Below are 20,147 nucleotides of genomic sequence, written 5' to 3' on the forward strand. Positions count from 1 at the left end.
ACCCCCCGGTCTGTGCACAGCTGGGACCGCGCCGACCCCCCGGTCTGTGCACAGCTGGGACCGCGCCGACCGCCCGGTCTGTGCACAGCTGGGACCCGCCGACCTGCGTCGCGCCTGTCCCGCTGTGCACTAGCCCCTTGGGCCCCCCAGGACTGCCCTGATCTGGTCCCGGCGCGCTGGCCCCGCGAAGGAGTCGAGGCAGGATTCCACGGGCAGGGCCCGCTGGCTGGTCCCCAGTGCCCGCTGCTTTCGGCCGGCCGGCCTGGCGCTGCGGCGAGTGTCACCCCTCGCTGCCCGGACCCATGGAGCTGCTTCCTGGATCTGCCCCGGGGGCTGGCAGGAGGGTGCTGCCCTTGGGTACCTGCTAGGAGGGGCGTGCGCCTGGCCAGCCTGCGGCCCCAGGGCCAGGCCGTGCAGGTGCAGGGGGCCTGCAAGGGGCAGGGGCGGTTGCTGTGCACAATGTGCCCTGGGGGCAGGGTGCTCCCCCCGAGGGCCCTGCCTGCACCTTGAGCGATTCCCACAGCCCAGGGCTCGGGGAGGGGCGCGGGCCGGCGCTCCAGGCCGTGCAGGGGGCCTGCAAGGGGCAGGGGCGGTTGCTGTGCACAATGTGCCCTGGGGGGCAGGATGCTCCCCCCCCGAGGGCCCTGCCTGCACCGTGAGCGATTCCACAGCCCAGGGCTCGGGGAGGGGCGCGGGCCGGCGCTCCAGGCCGTGCAGGGGGCCTGCAAGGGGCAGGGGCGGTTGCTGTGCACAATGTGCCCTGGGGGGCAGGGTGCTCCCCCCCGAGGGCCCTGCCTGCACCGTGAGCGATTCCCACAGCCCAGGGCTCGGGGAGGGGCGCGGGCCGGCGCTCCAGGCTGGCGCGGTGCTGAGTGACCCCTGGCTTGTGTGCAGCTGCCCTACACGGAGCTGGAGAAGGTGAGCGGCGTGGAGGAGGCCAAGCACTACCTGCGGGAGAAGCTCCGAGAGCTCCGCTTCTGAGAGCAGCGTCTGCCCGGGCACCTCGGCACCGGCTCCCAGCGCCCTGCTCGGACTGGCAGCGGGCGGGAGGCCGGCTGTTCCACCCACTAGGCCCGTCTGCCCAGGGGCTGGCGGGGCGGGGGCGGCAGGGCCCTGGCCTCGGAGCCGGGGTCTCCGTGAGATACCTGCAGCCCCTCCGGTGGGGCTGTGGGGGGGCTGGGGGAGGGGCTGGCTCCCTTGGGGGGTGGGGGGCTGTGGCCGGGGTGGTGGCAATGGCATTTACAATAAAAATGAGACAAACTGCGCTGTCCTGTCCTGGGTGCGCCCAAAGCTGGTTGTGGGCCGTGCCGGGGGGGGGGTGTACACGCGTGTGCAACGGCCAGGCTCTGTGTCTGTCTACACGTGTGTAGAGGCCAGGCTCTCGGGTGCACACGCGTGTGCAGCTGTCAGGCTGTGTGTGTGTGTCTACACGTGTGTAGAGGCCAGGCTCTCGGGTGCACACGTGTGTGCAGCTGTCAGGATCTGTGTGTGTGTGTGTGTCTACACGTGTGTAGAGGCCAGGCTCTTGGGTGCACACGCGTGTGCAGCTGTCAGGCTGTGTGTGTGTGTGCACGCTGCACCAAACTGCTGCACCTGGCCGGTGACTCACTCCCCCCAGCCCCGCAGCCCCAGCTTTGGCCCCATAGGCCCGGGCCAGGCTCGCACTGACGTGGGGGGCTCTGTGCTGCACGTGGCCCGGGGCGCCGGTGTCCCCGGAGCAGCGCGGCTGGTCTCGGTCCCGCAGCCCCCCGGAGCCAGGCCCCACGCTCCTTACAAAGCCCTTTATTGACGGTTCAGTCCTTCTCCACTAGCCGGTGGAGTCCGGAGCCGGCCTGGGGGCCGGGGGGGGGCCCAGTGCACGCTCAAGCCCCCGCCCCATGGCTCCGCGCCAGCCTCGGGGGCCGCAGAACAGTTTTGGTGCGGGCCTGGGGGGCGCCGGAGCCGAGTGGCCCGGCTGGGCACAGGCCAAGCAGCCACGGTAGCGGCGGTGGGGCCGGGCCGAGCGCTCAGTCCCCGGCCTGCGCCCCTCACACGGGCATGGGCATCTCGTCGTACTCGTCCACGCCCTCCCGCTCGTCGAAGATCGGCTCCGCCTCGTGCGCGTCCAGCTGCGGGGAGAGGGAGCGCGGGGTGGGTGGGGCGGGCAGCACCCCCTGTGCCGGGGCGACCCCCCTCCCCTCCGGCCCCCCGCCCCCTCCCTGTGCCGGGGCGACCCCCACCCCCTCCGGCCCCCCGCCCCCTCCCTGTGCCGGGGCGACCCCCACCCCCTCCGGCCCCCCGCCCCCGTGCCAGGGCGACCCCCCTCCCCTCCGGCCCCCCCGCCCCCGTGCCGGGGCGACCCCCCCCCAACCCTCCAGCCCCCCGCCCCCTCCCTGTGCCAGGGCGACCCCCCTCCCCTCTGGCCCCCCGCCCCCTCCCCGTGCCGGGGCGACCCCCCCCTCCCCTCCGGCCCCCCGCCCCCTCCCCGTGCCGGGGCGACCCCCCCCTCCCCTCCGGCCCCCCGCCCCCTCCCTGTGCCGGGGCGACCCCCCCTCCCCTCCGGCCCCCCGCCCCCTCCCCGTGCCGGGGCGACCCCCCTCCCCTCCGGCCCCCCCGCCCCCTCCCCGTGCCGGGGCGACCCCCCTCCCCTCCGGCCCCCCGCCCCCCGTGCCGGGGCGACCCCCCCCAACCCTCCAGCCCCCCGCCCCCTCCCTGTGCCAGGGCGACCCCCCTCCCCTCTGGCCCCCCCGCCCCCCTCCCCGTGCCGGGGCGACCCCCCCCTCCCCTCCGGCCCCCCCGCCCCCGTGCCGGGGCGACCCCCCCCCCTCCCCTCCCCTCCGGCCCCCCGCCCCCTCCCCTGTGCCGGGGCGACCCCCCCTCCCCTCCGGCCCCCCCCGCCCCCTCCCTGTGCCGGGGCGACCCCCCTCCCCTCCGGCCCCCCGCCCCCTCCCTGTGCCCAGACGGCGTCTCCCCCTCCCCTCCGGCCCCCCACCCCCTCCCCTCCAGCCCCCCGCCCCCTCCCCGTGCCCAGGCGGCGTCTCCCCCTCCCCTCCGGCCCCCACCCCCTCCCTGTGCCCAGACGGCGTCTCCCCCTCCCCTCCGTCCCCCGCCCCCTCCCCGTGCCCAGGCGGCGTCTCCCCCTCCCCTCCGGCCCCCCGCCCCCTCCCCGTACCCAGGCGGCGTCTCCCCCTCCCCCTCCGTCCCCCGCCCCCTCCCCGTACCCAGGCGGCGTCTCCCCCTCCCCTCCGTCCCCCACCCCCTCCCTGTGCCCAGACGGCGTCTCCCCCTCCCCTCCGTCCCCCACCACCTCCCCGTGCCCAGGCGGTGTCTCCCCCTCCCCCCAGAGCTGCCTGCTGCACTGGGGCAGACGGGACCCGCAGGGCTTGTGGGGACGTGCCCCAGGCAAGTCCTGCTGCCCCGGGGCCTGGGGTCACGGCCCCCCCGGCACTTACACACTTGAGCTCGCGGGCGGTGAAGAGCCGGGGCAGCAGGCACAGGCGCAGCGGCACGGTGAGGATGAGGATGAAGGGGAAGGCCAGGGACGCGGCCGTGGACATGACGGCCCAGAGCACGGCCAGGCACCCCAGCTGCAGGCCCGTGAAGAGATGCATCCGCAGGGTGCGCACCTGGGGGGGGCGGGGTTAACGGGCCTCCTGCGTCCCGCTGCCCCCCCTTGCCCCGCTGGCTCCGTCCCCCCCGCCCCCGCCAGGATTCCCGCTGCCCCCCCCCCTTGCCCCGCTGGCTCCGTCCCCCCCCGCCAGGATTCCCGCTGCCCCTCCCTTGCCCCGCTGGCTCCGTCCCCCCCCGCCAGGATTCCCGCTGCCCCCCCTTGCCCCGCTGGCTCCGTCCCCCCCCGCCAGGATTCCCGCTGCCCCCCCTTGCCCCGCTGGCTCCGTCCCCCCCCGCCCCGCCAGGATTCCCGCTGCCCCCCCCCTTGCCCCGCTGGCTCCGTCCCGCCCGCCCCCGCCAGGATTCCCGCTGCCCCCCCCTTGCCCCGCTGGCTCCGTCCCCCCACCCCCGCCAGGATTCCCGCTGCCCCCCCATTCCCCCGCTGGCTCCGTCCCCCCCACCCCCGCCAGGATTCCCGCTGCCCCCCCCCTTGCCCCGCTGGCTCCGTCCCCCCCGCCCCCGCCAGGATTCCCGCTGCCCCCCCCCTTGCCCCGCTGGCTCCGTCCCCCCCCGCCAGGATTCCCGCTGCCCCTCCCTTGCCCCGCTGGCTCCGTCCCCCCCCGCCAGGATTCCCGCTGCCCCCCCTTGCCCCGCTGGCTCCGTCCCCCCCCGCCAGGATTCCCGCTGCCCCCCCTTGCCCCGCTGGCTCCGTCCCCCCCCGCCCCCGCCAGGATTCCCGCTGCCCCCCCCTTGCCCCGCTGGCTCCGTCCCGCCCGCCCCCGCCAGGATTCCCGCTGCCCCCCCCTTGCCCCGCTGGCTCCGTCCCCCCCACCCCCGCCAGGATTCCCGCTGCCCCCCCCATTCCCCCGCTGGCTCCGTCCCCCCCACCCCCGCCAGGATTCCCGCTGCCCCCCCCATTCCCCCGCTGGCTCCGTCCCCCCCGCCCCCGCCAGGATTCCCGCTGCCCCCCCCTTGCCCCGCTGGCTCCGTCCCCCCCGCCAGGATTCCCACTGCCCCCCCATTCCCCGCTGGCTCCGTCCCCCCTGCCCCCGCCAGGATTCCCGCTGCCCCCCCCCCATTCCCCCGCTGGCTCCGTCCCCCCCGCCAGGATTCCCGCTGCCCCCCCATACCCCCGCTGGCTCTGTCCCCCCCACCCCCGCCAGGATTCCCTCTGCCCCCCCCCCATTGCCCCGCTGGCTCCGTCCCCCCCGCCCCCGCCAGGATTCCCGCTGCCCCCCCCCTTGCCCCGCTGGCTCCGTCCCCCCCGCCCCCGCCAGGATTCCCGCTGCCCCCCCCCTTGCCCCGCTGGCTCCGTCCCCCCCCGCCCCCGCCAGGATTCCCGCTGCCCCCCCCTTGCCCCGCTGGCTCCGTCCCCCCAACCCCCGCCAGGACTCCCGCTGCCCCCCCCATTCCCCGCTGGCTCCGTCCCCCCCGCCCCCGCCAGGATTCCCGCTGCCCCCCCATTGCCCCGCTGGCTCTGTCCCCCCCGCCCCTGCCAGGATTCCCGCTGCCCCCCCCATTCCCCGCTGGCTCCGTCCCCCCCGCCCCCGCCAGGATTCCCGCTGCCCCCCCCATTCCCCCGCTGGCTCCGTCCCCCCTGCCCCCGCCAGGATTCCCACTGCCCCCCCCCCCATTGCCCCGCTGGCTCCGTCCCCCCCGCCAGGATTCCCGCTGCCCCCCACTCCCCCGCTGGCTCCGTGCCCCCCGCCCCCGCCAGGATTCCCGCTGCCCCCCACTCCCCCGCTGGCTCCGTCCCCCCCGCCCCCGCCAGGATTCCCGCTGCCCCCCCATTGCCCCGCTGGCTCCGTCCCCCCCGCCCCCGCCAGGATTCCCGCTGCCCCCCACTCTCCCGCTGGCTCCGTCCCCCCCGCCAGGATTCCCGCTGCCCCCCCCTTGCCCCGCTGGCTCCGTCCCCCCCGCCCCGCCAGGATTCCCGCTGCCCCCCACTCCCCCGCTGGCTCCGTCCCCCCCGCCAGGATTCCCGCTGCCCCCTGCAAATCCAGCTGCTGGCTCCGTCCCCCCAGGCCCCAAAGGGCCCGTCTGCGCGAACCTTCTTGACGTAGGTGACGTCGGGGTGGTGCTTGGGCGGCATGAGCAGCAGGTGCAGGCGCTCGGCGAACTGGATCCCGTTGAGCGAGGTGACGCCCATGTACAGGAAGATCCCGAAGAGCACGGCCAGCGGGATGTGCCGCAGCAGGTCCCCGATGACGATGGACAGGCCTGGGGGGGCGGCCGCTGAGCCCTGGGCGCCGGCCCCCCCCGCGGGGTAGTGCCGGCCGCGGGCAGCCCCTCCGGGGCTCGTGGGAGCTCCCCGCCCGCCCCGGCTTCTCCCCGCCCCCCCCCCGCCTGCCCCGCCCACCCCGGCTTCTCCCCGCCGCCCCCCCGCCTGCCCCGCCATCCCGCCTGCCCCGGCTTCTCCCCGCCGCCCCCCCGCCTGCCCCGCCAATCCCGCCTGCCCCGGCTTCTCCCCGCCCCCCCCGGCTTCTCCCCGCCCCCCCCCCGCCTGCCCCGCCCGCCCCGGCTTCTCCCCGCCGCCCCCCCGCCTGCCCCGCCATCCCACCTGCCCCGGCTTCTCCCCGCCCCCCCCGCCTGCCCCGGCTTCTCCCCGCCCCCCCCTGCCCCGCCCGCCCCGGCTTCTCCCCGCCGCCCCCCCGCCTGCCCCGCCATCCCGCCCGCCCCGGCTTCTCCCCGCCGCCCCCCCGCCTGCCCCGCCCGCCCCGGCTTCTCCCCGCCGCCCCCCCGCCTGCCCCGCCATCCCGCCCGCCCCGGCTTCTCCCCGCCGCCCCCCCGCCTGTCCCGCCCGCCCCGGCTTCTCCCCGCCGCCCCCTGCTCCCACTGCCCCCTCCGGCCCAGCTTCTCCCCGCCGCCCCGCCCTGCCCCCTCTGCCTGCCCCACTGCCCCCTTCTCACTCTGCCCCGCCCCCACTGCCTGCCCCGCTGCCCCTTCTCATGCTGTGCCCCCCGCCCGCCCCCTGCTCACGCTGCCCCCCCACTGCCTGCCCCGCTGCCCTGCTTCCTCCAACTCTGACTCACCCCCACTTCCTGCCCCAGCACCACCCCACCGCTGCTGCCTGCCCCTCCCCACCCTGCCCCTGCTTCCTCCATCACTGACTCACCCCCACTTCCTGCCCCACCCCACCCCACCCTGTCCCCTCTTCCTCCATCACTGACTCACCCCCACTTCCTGCCCCAGCACCGCCCCGCCCTGATACCTGCCACCCTCCCCCCCCACTGCCTGCCCCCCCACCTGCCCCGCCCTGCCCCCACCCCGCCCTCACTGCATGCCCCCCGATACCTGCCACCCTCCCCCTTCTGCCCCACCCCCACTGCCTGCCCCAACCTTGATATCTGCCAGCTCTGCTCCCCCCTCACTCCCCCTCCCTGCCCAGCAACCGGCTCCCCGAGGGCGCTGGCCCCCCCACTCCTGCTGGGGTCTTGACGGACTCGGCCCCGTTCCCGGCTGCCCCAGGGCCCCCGGCGTGCGCCGGCTCCGGGCGCGTCCTGCAGGCTGCCCAGGGACTCACCCACGAGCAGGGCCACCAGCAGCCCCGTGACGCGCTGCTCCTTCACCTCCTGGATCCTGGGCTTCTCGCCGGGCGCCACGGCCTTGCTCATGACGGTCAGGGCGTTGGCGTGGGTCACCGAGCGCACCGTGGCGGCCGCCAGCCACGGCAGCCCGAAGAGCGCGCAGAGCCCGCCCATGGCCACGATCAGCAGCAGGTCCAGGTGGAAGCCGGAGCCCTTCTGCAGCCGGCGCTCCTTCTTGCTGATGATCAGCCTGGGGGGGGCTCAGCGCTGACTCCCTGCCCCCCGAGCCAGGCCCCTGCCCCCCGCCTGCCAGAGTCATACCCCCTTCAGCCCCCTGCCCCCCCGCGCCCGCCGGAGTCACCCCCTTCAGCCCCACTGCCCCCCGCGCCCGCCGGAGTCACCCCCTTCAGCCCCACTGCCCCCCCCCGCCTGCCGGAGTCATACCCCCTTCAGCCCCCCTGCCCCCCCCGCGCCCGCCAGAGTCACCCCCTTCAGCCCCACTGCCCCCCCCTTGGCCTCACTGCCCCCCCGCGCCCGCCGGAGTCACCCCCTTCAGCCCCACTGCCCCCCCGCGCCCGCCGGAGTCACCCCCTTCAGCCCCCCTGCCCCCCCGCGCCCGCCGGAGTCACCCCCTTCAGCCCCCCTGCCCCCCCCGCGCCCGCCAGAGTCACCCCCTTCAGCCCCACTGCCCCCCCCTTGGCCTCACTGCCCCCCCCGCGCCCGCCGGAGTCACCCCCTTCAGCCCCTGCCCCCCCGCGCCCGCCGGAGTCACCCCCTTCAGCCCCACTGCCCCCCCCTTGGCCTCACTGCCCCCCCGCGCCCGCCGGAGTCACCCCCTTCAGCCCCACTGCCCCCCCGCACCCGCCGGAGTCACCCCCTTCAGCCCCACTGCCCCCTCGCGCCCGCCGGAGTCACCCCCTTCAGCCCCCCTGCCCCCCCGCGCCCGCCGGAGTCACCCCCTTCAGCCCCCCTGCCCCCCCCGCGCCCGCCGGAGTCACCCCCTTCAGCCCCACTGCCCCCCCGCGCCGCCGGAGTCACCCCCTTCAGCCCCCCTGCCCCCCCCGCGCCCGCCGGAGTCACCCCCTTCAGCCCCACTGCCCCCCCCCTTGGCCTCACTGCCCCCCCGCGCCCGCCGGAGTCACCCCCTTCAGCCCCACTGCCCCCCGCGCCCGCCGGAGTCACCCCCTTCAGCCCCACTGCCCCCTCGCGCCCGCCAGAGTCACCCCCTTCAGCCCCACTGCCCCCCCGCGCCCGCCGGAGTCACCCCCTTCAGCCCCACTGCCCCCTCGCGCCCACCGGAGTCACCCCCTTCAGCCCCACTGCCCCCCCGCGCCCGCCGGAGTCACCCCCTTCAGCCCCACTGCCCCCCGCGCCCGCCGGAGTCACCCCCTTCAGCCCCACTGCCCCCCCCGCGCCCGCCGGAGTCACCCCCTTCAGCCCCACTGCCCCCCCGCGCCCGCCGGAGTCACCCCCTTCAGCCCCACTGCCCCCCCGCGCCCGCCGGAGTCACCCCCTTCAGCCCCACTGCCCCCTCGCGCCCGCCGGAGTCACCCCCTTCAGCCCCACTGCCCCCCCGCGCCCGCCGGAGTCACCCCCTTCAGCCCCACTGCCCCCCCTTGGCCTCACTGGCCCCCGCGCCCGCCGGAGTCACCCCCTTCAGCCCCACTGCCCCCCCTTGGCCTCACTGCCCCCTCGCGCCCACCGGAGTCACCCCCTTCAGCCCCACTGCCCCCCGCGCCCGCCGGAGTCACCCCCTTCAGCCCCACTGCCCCCCACGCCCGCCGGAGTCACCCCCTTCAGCCCCACTGCCCCCCCGCGCCCGCCGGAGTCACCCCCTTCAGCCCCACTGCCCCCTCGCGCCCACCGGAGTCACCCCCTTCAGCCCCACTGCCCCCCCGCGCCCGCCGGAGTCACCCCCTTCAGCCCCACTGCCCCCCGCGCCCGCCGGAGTCACCCCCTTCAGCCCCACTGCCCCCCCCGCGCCCGCCGGAGTCACCCCCTTCAGCCCCCCTGCCCCCCCCGCGCCCGCCGGAGTCACCCCCTTCAGCCCCACTGCCCCCTCGCGCCCACCGGAGTCACCCCCTTCAGCCCCACTGCCCCCCCGCGCCCGCCGGAGTCACCCCCTTCAGCCCCACTGCCCCCCACGCCCGCCGGAGTCACCCCCTTCAGCCCCACTGCCCCCCCGCGCCCGCCGGAGTCACCCCCTTCAGCCCCACTGCCCCCCCTTGGCCTCACTGGCCCCTGCGCCCGCCGGAGTCACCCCCTTCAGCCCCACTGCCCCCCCTTGGCCTCACTGGCCCCCGCGCCCGCCGGAGTCACCCCCTTCAGCCCCACTGCCCCCCCGCGCCCGCCGGAGTCACCCCCTTCAGCCCCACTGCCCCCCCCCGCGCCCGCCGGAGTCACCCCCTTCAGCCCCACTGCCCCCCCGCGCCCACCGGAGTCACCCCCTTCAGCCCCCCTGCCCCCCCCGCGCCCGCCGGAGTCACCCCCTTCAGCCCCCCTGCCCCCCCCGCGCCCGCCGGAGTCACCCCCTTCAGCCCCACTGCCCCCCCTTGGCCTCACTGGCCCCTGCGCCCGCCGGAGTCACCCCCTTCAGCCCCACTGCCCCCCCTTGGCCTCACTGGCCCCCGCGCCTGCCGGAGTCACCCCCTTCAGCCCCACTGCCCCCCCTTGGCCTCACTGGCCCCTGCGCCCGCCGGAGTCACCCCCTTCAGCCCCACTGCCCCCCCGCGCCCGCCGGAGTCACCCCCTTCAGCCCCACTGCCCCCCCGCGCCCGCCGGAGTCACCCCCTTCAGCCCCACTGCCCCCCCGCGCCCGCCGGAGTCACCCCCTTCAGCCCCACTGCCCCCCCTTGGCCTCACTGGCCCCCGCGCCCGCCGGAGTCACCCCCTTCAGCCCCACTGCCCCCCCTTGGCCTCACTGGCCCCTGCGCCCGCCGGAGTCACCCCCTTCAGCCCCACTGCCCCCCCTTGGCCTCACTGGCCCCCGCGCCTGCCGGAGTCACCCCCTTCAGCCCCACTGCCCCCCCTTGGCCTCACTGGCCCCTGCGCCCGCCGGAGTCACCCCCTTCAGCCCCACTGCCCCCCCGCGCCCGCCGGAGTCACCCCCTTCAGCCCCACTGCCCCCCCGCGCCCGCCGGAGTCACCCCCTTCAGCCCCACTGCCCCCCCGCGCCCGCCGGAGTCACCCCCTTCAGCCCCACTGCCCCCTCGCGCCCGCCGGAGTCACCCCCTTCAGCCCCACTGCCCCCCCCGCGCCCGCCGGAGTCACCCCCTTCAGCCCCACTGCCCCCCCGCGCCCGCCGGAGTCACCCCCTTCAGCCCCACTGCCCCCTCGCGCCCGCCGGAGTCACCCCCTTCAGCCCCACTGCCCCCCCGCGCCCGCCGGAGTCACCCCCTTCAGCCCCACTGCCCCCTCGCGCCCGCCAGAGTCACCCCCTTCAGCCCTAGACCATAGACCCCCCTGACGCCACGGCCTGCCTCACTGACCCACGGACCCTGCGCTCCATGGCCCCCTCCACAGCCCCCACAGCCGCATGGACCCCCCCGACGCCACGGCCTGCCTCACCGACCCACGGACCCTGCATTCCATGGCCCCCCACAGACCCAGCTCCCCAGAGCCTCCTCTCACCCCCCATGCCTGGGAACAGCCCCACAGCCTCTCGCCTCCCCCCGTCCCCTCCCCCCACAGCGCTGAGGCAGCTCGGCTCACGTGGTGATCTGGGTCTCCATGAAGATGAGGATGAAGACGAGGACGGCGGGGAGGGCGCTGGCCACCATCATCCAGACGGGGAAGGCGCTGCCCTCGCCCAGCGGGTTGATGACCCAGCCCCGCTTCTCCGGGGCCGTCACTGAGAAGCCGCTGGGCACGCTCAGCTTCTGGGGGAGGCAGGGGGGCCGTGAGGCCTGGGCCGGCGGGGGGAGCATGGAGCCGTCTCTAGGGCTGGGTCCCTGTGGCACCAGGCCCTGGCGGCTCCGGCCGGCTCCGGCGTTGCTGCGATGGACGTGACAGGCCGGGGGGACGCAGGGACCAGCCGGGACGGGGCAAAGGGAACCCGCCGGGGGGCTCGGCCAGGGCCAGCTTGGGCTGCCCAGCCCTGTGTGGGGCGCGCCCGCCCTGCCGTGGGGGGAAGGCTCCTGGGGCCGGCGCAGGGCCCGGCTGGGCGCGTCGGGGAGGCTCTAGCGGCCGGGGGGAGCCTGGAAGGGGGGGCGGCCGGGGGTCCTGCGGAGCCCCAGGCCAGCACAGAGCGTGTGGCTCCTGGGGCCGGGCTGTGGGGCATGTGGCCCCTCCCCCCGCTGCCACGAGCCGTGCAGCCCCCACTGACCTGCGTGTACGTGTCCTGGATGCTGAAATCCACCAGCACCATGAGGAGGATGGCGATGGGCACCCCGAAATCCCCGATCACCCGCCGGATCTGCACAGAGCACGTCAGAGCCGGCCTCCGCCCTCCCTGCCCCCCAGGGCCCAGCCCCCAACTCCGCCCCTCCCTGCCCCCCAGGGCCCAGCCCCCCAACTCCGCCCTTCTCTGCTCCCCCGAGCCCAGCCCCCCAACTCCGCCCCTCCCTGCCCCCCAGGGCCCAGCCCCCAACTCCGCCCTTCTCTGCTCCCCCGAGCCCAGCCCCCCAACTCCGCCCCTCCCTGCCCCCCAGGGCCCAGCCCCCCAACTCCGCCCCTCCCTGCCCCCCAGGGCCCAGACCCCCAACTCTGCCCTTCTCTGCTCCCCCGAGCCCAGCCCCCCAACTCCGCCCCTCCCTGCCCCCCAGGGCCCAGCCCCCCAACTCCGCCCTCCCTGCCCCCCAGGGCCCAGCCCCCAACTCTGCCTCTCCCTGCCCCCCAGGGCCCAGCCCCCCAACTCCGCCCTCCCTGCCCCCCAGGGCCCAGCCCCCAACTCTGCCCCTCCCTGCCCCCCAGGGCCCAGCCCCCAACTCTGCCCTTCTCTGCTCCCCCGAGCCCAGCCCCCCAACTCCGCCTCTCCCTGCCCCCCAGGGCCCAGCCCCCCAACTCCGCCCTCCCTGCCCCCCAGGGCCCAGCCCCCCAACTCCGCCCCTCCCTGCCCCCCAGGGCCCAGCCCCCCAACTCCGCCCCTCCCTGCCCCCCAGGGCCCAGCTCCCCAACTCCGCCCCTCCCTGCCCCCCAGGGCCCAGCCCCCCAACTCCACCCCTCCCTGCCCCCCAGGGCCCAGCCCCCCAACTCCGCCCTCCCTGCCCCCCAGGGCCCAGCCCCCAACTCTGCCCCTCCCTGCCCCCCAGGGCCCAGCCCCCAACTCTGCCCCTCCCTGCCCCCCAGGGCCCAGCCCCCAACTCTGCCCCTCCCTGCCCCCCAGGGCCCAGCCCCCAACTCTGCCCTTCTCTGCTCCCCCGAGCCCAGCCCCCCAACTCCGCCTCTCCCTGCCCCCCAGGGCCCAGACCCCCAACTCTGCCCCTCCCTGCCCCCCAGGGCCCAGCCCCCCAACTCCGCCCCTCCCTGCCCCCCAGGGCCCAGCCCCCAACTCCGCCCCACCCTGCCCCCCAGGGCCCAGCCCCCAACTCTGCCCTTCTCTGCTCCCCCGAGCCCAGCCCCCCAACTCCGCCTCTCCCTGCCCCCCAGGGCCCAGACCCCCAACTCTGCCCTTCTCTGCTCCCCCGAGCCCAGCCCCCCAACTCCGCCCCTCCCTGCCCCCCAGGGCCCAGCCCCCCAACTCTGCCCTTCTCTGCTCCCCCGAGCCCAGCCCCCCAACTCCGCCTCTCCCTGCCCCCCAGGGCCCAGACCCCCAACTCTGCCCTTCTCTGCTCCCCCGAGCCCAGCCCCCCAACTCCGCCCCTCCCTGCCCCCCAGGGCCCAGCCCCCCAACTCTGCCCTTCTCTGCTCCCCCGAGCCCAGCCCCCCAACTCCGCCCCTCCCTGCCCCCCAGGGCCCAGCCCCCAACTCTGCCCTTCTCTGCTCCCCCGAGCCCAGCCCCCCAACTCCGCCTCTCCCTGCCCCCCAGGGCCCAGACCCCCAACTCTGCCCTTCTCTGCTCCCCCGAGCCCAGCCCCCCAACTCCGCCCCTCCCTGCCCCCCAGGGCCCAGCCCCCCAACTCTGCCCTTCTCTGCTCCCCCGAGCCCAGCCCCCCAACTCCGCCCCTCCCTGCCCCCCAGGGCCCAGCCCCCAACTCCACCCCTCCCTGCCCCCCAGGGCCCAGCCCCCAACTCCGCCCCTCCCTGCCCCCCAGGGCCCAGCCCCCAACTCTGCCCTTCTCTGCTCCCCCGAGCCCAGCCCCCCAACTCCGCCCCTCCCTGCCCCCCAGGGCCCAGACCCCCAACTCTGCCCTTCTCTGCTCCCCCGAGCCCAGCCCCCCAACTCCGCCCCTCCCTGCCCCCCAGGGCCCAGCTCCCCAACTCCGCCCCTCCCTGCCCCCCAGGGCCCAGCCCCCAACTCTGCCCTTCTCTGCTCCCCCGAGCCCAGCCCCCCAACTCCGCCTCTCCCTGCCCCCCAGGGCCCAGCCCCCCAACTCCGCCCCTCCCTGCCCCCCAGGGCCCAGCCCCCCAACTCCGCCCCTCCCTGCCCTCCAGGGCCCAGCCCCCAACTCTGCCCTTCTCTGCTCCCCCGAGCCCAGCCCCCCAACTCCGCCTCTCCCTGCCCCCCAGGGCCCAGACCCCCAACTCTGCCCTTCTCTGCTCCCCCGAGCCCAGCCCCCCAACTCCGCCCCTCCCTGCCCCCCAGGGCCCAGCTCCCCAACTCCGCCCCTCCCTGCCCCCCAGGGCCCAGCCCCCCAACTCCACCCCTCCCTGCCCCCCAGGGCCCAGCCCCCCAACTCCGCCCCTCCCTGCCCCCCAGGGCCCAGCCCCCAACTCCACCCCTCCCTGCCCCCCAGGGCCCAGCCCCCCAACTCCGCCCCTCCCTGCCCCCCAGGGCCCAGCCCCCAACTCTGCCCTTCTCTGCTCCCCCGAGCCCAGCCCCCCAACTCCGCCTCTCCCTGCCCCCCAGGGCCCAGACCCCCAACTCTGCCCTTCTCTGCTCCCCCGAGCCCAGCCCCCCAACTCCGCCCCTCCCTGCCCCCCAGGGCCCAGCTCCCCAACTCCGCCCCTCCCTGCCCCCCAGGGCCCAGCCCCCCAACTCCACCCCTCCCTGCCCCCCAGGGCCCAGCTCCCCAACTCCGCCCCTCCCTGCCCCCCAGGGCCCAGCCCCCCCAACTCCGCCCCTCCCTGCCCCCCAGAGCCCAGCCCCCAACTCTGCCCTTCTCTGCTCCCCCGAGCCCAGCCCCCCAACTCCGCCCCTCCCTGCCCCCGAGAGCCCAGCCCCCCAACTCCGCCCCTCCCTGCCCCCGAGAGCCCAGCCCCCCAACTCCGCCCTTCTCTGCTCCCCCGAGCCCAGCCCCCCACTCCACCTTTCTCTGCTCCCCCTGACTCCGCCCCTCCCTGCCCCCCAGAGCCCAGCCCCCAACTCCCCACTCCCTAGCCCCCCGGCTGCCCTGCCCACGTACCCGCCCCGGGAAGAAGCGGCTGTTCTTGAACTTGCGCAGGAAGAAGGCGATGAAGAAGGTGCCGGCCATGAGCACCAGCGAGAGCAGAGCCGTGTTGGGCTGCCCCCGCGTGGGGGGCCCGGCCCGGCCCCACGTCCCGTTGCCCAGGGGGGCGCTGGCGTTGGCCTCGCCCGTCCCGTTCGCCTGCCCGCAGCCGTGCAGAGGATGCTCCTGGAAGATCTGCCGGGGGACCGCGGGCGCCTGAGCCTGGAGCCAGCGGCAGCTCAGCCCCCGTGTCCCCACCCCCGCCAGCACTGCCCCCCCAGGCAGCTCAGCCCCCTGCCCCGCCCCCCCGCCATCACTGCCCCCCCAGGCAGCTCAGCCCCCTGCCCCGCCCCCGCCATCACTGCCCCCCCAGGCAGCTCAGCCCCCTGCCCCGCCCCTTCCCGCCAGCACTGCCCCCCCAGGCAGCTCAGCCCCCTGCCCTGCTCCCCCCACCATCACTGCCCCCCAGGCATCTCAGCCCCCGTGTCCCCCCCCCGCCAGCACTGCCCCCCCAGGCAGCTCAGCCCCCTGCCCCGCCCCTTCCCGCCATCACTGCCCCCCAGGCATCTCAGCCCCCTGCCCCGCCCCCCCACCATCACTGCCCCCCCAGGCAGCTCAGCCCCATGCCCCGCCCCCCCACCATCACTGCCCCCCCAGGCAGCTCAGCCCCGTGTGTCCCCCCCCCGCCAGCACTGCCCCCCCAGGCAGCTCAGCCCCCGTGTCTCCCCCCCGCCAGCACTGCCCCCCCAGGCAGCTCAGCCCCCTGCCCCGCCCCTTCCCGCCATCACTGCCCCCCAGGCAGCTCAGCCCCCTGCCCCGCCCTCTCCTGCCAGCACTGCACCCAATCCCCACCCCTTCCTGACAGCATTACCCCCCCCCAGGCAGCTGAGCCCCCCCCACCAGCACTACCCCCTCCACCCTATAACCAGCTCAGACCCCCCACCCAGCAGCCAGAAGAGCCCCTGCCCCCCCGGCTCTCGCCTTGGCCAGCTTGGAGAAGGTCTCGTAGATGAAGATGAGGGAGATGAGGAAGGCGAAGATCTCCTGGGTGAAGCGGGACACGAAGCGCACGAGGATGCTCCCCTCCACGGCCACCATCAGCAGCGCGATGAGCACGAGCCAGAAGCCGATCCACACGCGGCCCACCAGGTACTCCAGCCCGTTGGTCGAGCAGAACTGCAGGGCAGATGCCAGGGCCCCCTCAGCCCCACGGGCAGGGAGCAGGGCTCTGGGCTCGGCTCGGGCATGGGGCTGGGGGCGGCACCTCTGCCCTGGGGTCACAGCACAGGGCCCCCGGCCACTGCCCTGCACGGGGGGTCTCAGGTCTCTCAGGGCTGCTGGGGCCATGAGGAGTTTGAGGTCTCGGGGGTCACAGGGAAGGTGTGGGGGGGTGACAAGGGCTTCTGGGGACTCCCAGACTACTGGGGCTCTGGGGGACGACCAGGGAAATCTCAGGGCTCTTGAGGTTCTAAGGTGCCAGGGGTCCATCAGCGGCTCCAGTGTCTATTGGGGGCTCCGGGATCCATCAAGGGCTCTGGGTTCCACTGGGGGCTCCGGGGTCCATCGGGGGCTCCGGGTTCTGTTGGGGACTCCGGGGTCTATCGGGGGCTCCGAGTTCCCTGGGGGCTCCGGGTTCTATTGGGGCCTCCGGGTTCTATTGGGGGCTCCAGGGTCCATCGGGAGCTCTGGGATCCATCGGGGGCTCCGGGTTCTATTGGGGGCTCCAGGATCTATCAGGGGCTCTGAGTTCTCTGGGGGCTCCGGGATCCATCGGGGGCTCCGAGTTCTCTGGGGGCTCCGGGGTCTATCAGGGGCTCTGGGGTCCATTGGGGGCTCCGGGTTCTATTGGGGGCTCCGAGGTCCATTGGGGGCTCCAGGGTCTATCGGGGGCTCCGGGTTCTACTGGAGGCTCCGGGATCTATCGGGGGCTCCGAGTTCCACTGGGGGCTCTGGGGTCTATCGGGGGCTCTGGGGTCCATTGGGGGCTCTGGGTTCTATTGGGGGCTCCGGGGTCTATTGAAGGTTCTGGGTTCCACCGGGGGCTCCAGGTTCTATTGGGGGCTCCGGGTTCCACTGGGGGCTCTGGGGTCTATCGGGGGCTCCGGGTTCCACTGGGGGCTCTGGGGTCTATCGGTTGCTCCGGGTTCTATTGGGAGTTCTGGGTTCCACCGGGGGCTCCAGGTTCTACTGGAAGCTCCGGGGTCCACTGGGGGCTCCCGGTTCCACTGGGGGCTCTGGGGTCCACTGGGGGCTCCCGGTTCCACTGGGGGCTCTGGGGTCCACTGGGGGCTCTGGGGTCCATCGGGGGCTCCGGGAGACTCACTGTGAAAAACGCCTCTTCGAAGACGAGCAGCGGCCCGGAGAAGCCGATGACGAGCAGGGGCTGGGCGCCCAGCAGGCAGAAGACGACGCCCTGCACGGCCGTGGCGATGATCAGCTCTGACACCCCGATCAGGTCCTGGGTCTTCTCCCCTGGGGGCGGGTCAGTGCCAGTGACGCACCCCTGCCCCGCTGACCCCGACTGACCCCTGCCCCCTGCCCCGCTGACCCCTGCCCCGCTGACCCCGACCCCGACTGACCCCGACCTGATGATGACCTCAGCAGTGGGTCCTGCTCGCTTTCCCTGCCGACCTCCCCCATTGGTCCCCACCCCCCCACTGAGCCCCATGGCCCCAGCTGACCCCAGCAATGGCCCATATTCCCTTCCCCCACCACTGACCCCCTACCCCACTGGTCCCAGCAACAGCCCCTACTCACCTCCCCTGACCCTCTCCCACAGACCCATGGCCCCCACTGACTCCCAACCCCCACACTGACCCCAGCCACAAGCACCCACTCCCCTTGCCTCCCCCCACTGACCCCCAAACCCTCCCAGCTGAACCCGCTAGCAGCCGTACCCAGCAGCCCCCCGAAGGTGATGGCGGGCGAGAGGGCTGCGAAGTAGATGAAGATGACGGCGGCGACGCACTGGGGGTCCAGGCTGTCCCTGAAGTCGCTCAGGTATTTGGGGTAGCGCCGGCGCACGTCACGGACGAGCCCCCCGAAAGGCCGACCTGTTCGCCGCAGGGGGTCGTCCCCGTCCTCCGCCTCCCCCTCCGCCGTCTGCAGCCTCAGCAGTGCTGCTCATGCACCGAGTCGGTGAGACGCCCGCCCGGCCCAACCGGACCAGCACCCGCCTGGCCAGCCCAGCCCAGCACCCGCCCGGCCGGCCCAGCCCAGCACCCGCCCAGTCCCAGCCCAGCACCCGCCCAGCCCAGCCCGGCCCAGCACCCGCCTGGCCAGCCCAGCCCAGAACCCGCCCAGTCCCAGCCCAGCACCCGCCCGGCCGGCCCAGCCCAGCACCCGCCCAGCCCAGCCCGGCCCGGCCCAGCACCCACCGGTCCCAGCCCAGCACCGCCCGGTCCCAGCACCCGCCCCGTCCCAGCCCAGCCCAGCCCAGCATGCGTCCGGGCCCAGCCGAGTGCCATGGCCAGGCAGAGGGAGCGTCTCCCACCCGGCCCGTTACCTTTCTCCTCTGGCGACTTGGGCTCCAGGGCAGTGCCCAGCAGTCTGCGTTCCTGCTCCTCCCGCTTCTTGAGCATCTGGCGTTGGAAATGGGCCACGCTGCGCAGCAATTCCTCGCCCTGCACCTCGGAGGGTGGCAGCACCACACTGCAGTCCAGGAACTCGTTGATGGCGCTGAGTAGGTCGTGGCGGTCGTCAGCCAAGTAGGCCGCCTCGTGGAATTGCTGGGAGCAATAGTGGGGTCAGCCCGGGGCCTGCACACCTCCCCTCTGCCATGGGTCCTGCACACCTCCTCACTGCCACGTGGCCTGCACACCTCCTCACTGCCACGTGGCCTGCACACCTCTCCGCCGCCACGTGGCCTGCACACCTCCCCACCGCCACGTGGCCTGCACACCTCCCCACCGCCACGTGGCCTGCACACCTCCCCGCCGCCACGAGGCCTCCACCCCTCCCCTCTGCCATGGGTCCTGCACACCTCCTCTCTGCCACGTGGCCTGCACACCTCCTCACTGCCACGTGGCCTGCACACCTCCCCTCTGCCACGGGTCCTGCACACCTCCTCTCTGCCACGTGGCCTGCACACCTCCCCTCTGCCATGGGTCCTGCACACCTCCTCACTGCCACATGGCCTGCACACCTCCTCACTGCCACGTGGCCTGCACACCTCTCCGCCGCCACGTGGCCTGCACACCTCCCCACCGCCACGTGGCCTGCACACCTCCCCACCGCCACGTGGCCTGCACACCTCCCCGCCGCCACGAGGCCTCCACACCTCCCCTCTGCCATGGGTCCTGCACACCTCCTCTCTGCCACGTGGCCTGCACACCTCCTCACTGCCACGTGGCCTGCACACCTCCCCTCTGCCACGGGTCCTGCACACCTCCTCTCTGCCACGTGGCCTGCACACCTCCTCACTGCCACGTGGCCTGCACACCTCCCCTCTGCCATGGGTCCTGCACACCTCCTCACTGCCACGTGGCCTGCACACCTCCCCGCCGCCACGGGTCCTGCACACCTCCCCCCGCCACGAGGCCTGCACACCTCCCCGCCGCCACGAGGCCTGCACACCTCCCCCCTGCCACGTGGCCTGCACACCTCCCCGCCACCACGAGGCCTGCACACCTCCCCCCTCTACCATGGGTCCTGCACACCTCCCTGCCACCACCTGGCCTGTACACATCCCTGCTGCCATGTGGCCTGCACACATCCCCTCTGCCACGTGATCCGCACACCTCCCCCCCACCACGTGGCCTGTACACATTCCCCACTGTCTCGTGGCCCACACACATCCCCGCCACCATGGGGCCTGCACACACCTCTCCTTCACCACGTGGCCCGCACACATCCCAGTGGTCACATGGCCTGCACACCTCCCCGCTGCCACGTGGCCTGCACATCTCCCCCCACCACATGGCCCGCACACCTCCCCACTGCCATATGGCCTGCACAAATTTCCCCCCCACCACATGGCCCGCACACATCCCAGTGGTCACATGGCCTGGACATCTCCCCCCCGCCACATGGCCCGCACACATCCCAGCGGTCACGTGGCCCGCTGGCAGGGGGAGAGGCCGGGCAGGCCGGGTACCTTGTCGGACATGAGGGTGGAGATGGAGCGCCCGATCTCGTGGTAGTCCATGTTGGCACTGCTGGGCCCCAGCAGCACGAAGAGGAAGCGGACAGGGATGGGGACTTCCAGCACCGAGTGCAGCTCCGTGGCCTCCTGCAGCCGCACGAAGGCCATGGTGGGCTGGTCCAGGAACTCCACACAGCCTGCAGGGAGGGGCTGGTCAGACTCAGCAGGTGGCCCCCGGCAGAGGGGGAGGGGCGCCAGCCCCTGCCCCACATCCGCCCCCTCGGCCTCGCCCAGGGCCCCTCTGCCCAGCCCCCTCTCCCTGCCCTTACCCACTAGCACCACCGTGGCCTCTGCGTTGTCTGGGATCTTTTCCAGCAGCTTCAGCTCGTGCTTTGACTTGGACCGCATGATGCCAGCAGGGGGCGCTGGGGTCAGGCTGTCCCGCTGTGGGGCAGGGGACAGGTGAATACGCTGCCACTGGGC

The 20,147-nt window shown here is 75.3% G+C and overlaps 2 protein-coding genes across 3 annotated transcripts in view; one reads left to right on the forward strand and one right to left on the reverse strand.

The window, feature by feature from the left end:
• Nucleotides 1-1,214, forward strand: part of FASTK (Fas activated serine/threonine kinase) — a 61,691-nt gene extending 60,477 nt beyond the window's left edge. Inside the window, exon 10 of one of the 2 annotated variants that reach the window (XM_075918701.1) lies at nucleotides 895-1,214. In XM_075918701.1, coding sequence (XP_075774816.1) covers nucleotides 895-981 — 87 coding nt within the window. In that variant the 3' untranslated portion in view covers nucleotides 982-1,214. The remainder of the gene's footprint in view (nucleotides 1-894) is intronic. The other variant, XM_075918702.1, reaches the window with a different exon arrangement.
• Nucleotides 1,215-1,883: 669 nt separating this feature from the next.
• SLC4A2 (solute carrier family 4 member 2) overlaps nucleotides 1,884-20,147 on the reverse strand; it is a gene marked incomplete at its 5' end in the record, with an annotated part of 35,706 nt that continues 17,442 nt past the window's right edge. Inside the window, 13 exons of the mRNA XM_075918703.1 lie at nucleotides 1,884-2,108; nucleotides 3,432-3,605; nucleotides 5,639-5,808; nucleotides 7,112-7,365; nucleotides 10,827-10,993; nucleotides 11,440-11,529; nucleotides 14,558-14,776; nucleotides 15,563-15,757; nucleotides 16,905-17,053; nucleotides 17,479-17,700; nucleotides 18,087-18,309; nucleotides 19,677-19,861; nucleotides 19,994-20,108. Coding sequence (XP_075774818.1) covers nucleotides 2,028-2,108; nucleotides 3,432-3,605; nucleotides 5,639-5,808; nucleotides 7,112-7,365; nucleotides 10,827-10,993; nucleotides 11,440-11,529; nucleotides 14,558-14,776; nucleotides 15,563-15,757; nucleotides 16,905-17,053; nucleotides 17,479-17,700; nucleotides 18,087-18,309; nucleotides 19,677-19,861; nucleotides 19,994-20,108 — 2,244 coding nt within the window. The remainder of the gene's footprint in view (nucleotides 2,109-3,431; nucleotides 3,606-5,638; nucleotides 5,809-7,111; nucleotides 7,366-10,826; nucleotides 10,994-11,439; nucleotides 11,530-14,557; nucleotides 14,777-15,562; nucleotides 15,758-16,904; nucleotides 17,054-17,478; nucleotides 17,701-18,086; nucleotides 18,310-19,676; nucleotides 19,862-19,993; nucleotides 20,109-20,147) is intronic.

This window comes from Pelodiscus sinensis, unplaced genomic scaffold (assembly GCF_049634645.1).
Source record: "Pelodiscus sinensis isolate JC-2024 unplaced genomic scaffold, ASM4963464v1 ctg210, whole genome shotgun sequence".
Lineage (NCBI taxonomy): Eukaryota > Metazoa > Chordata > Testudines > Trionychidae > Pelodiscus > Pelodiscus sinensis.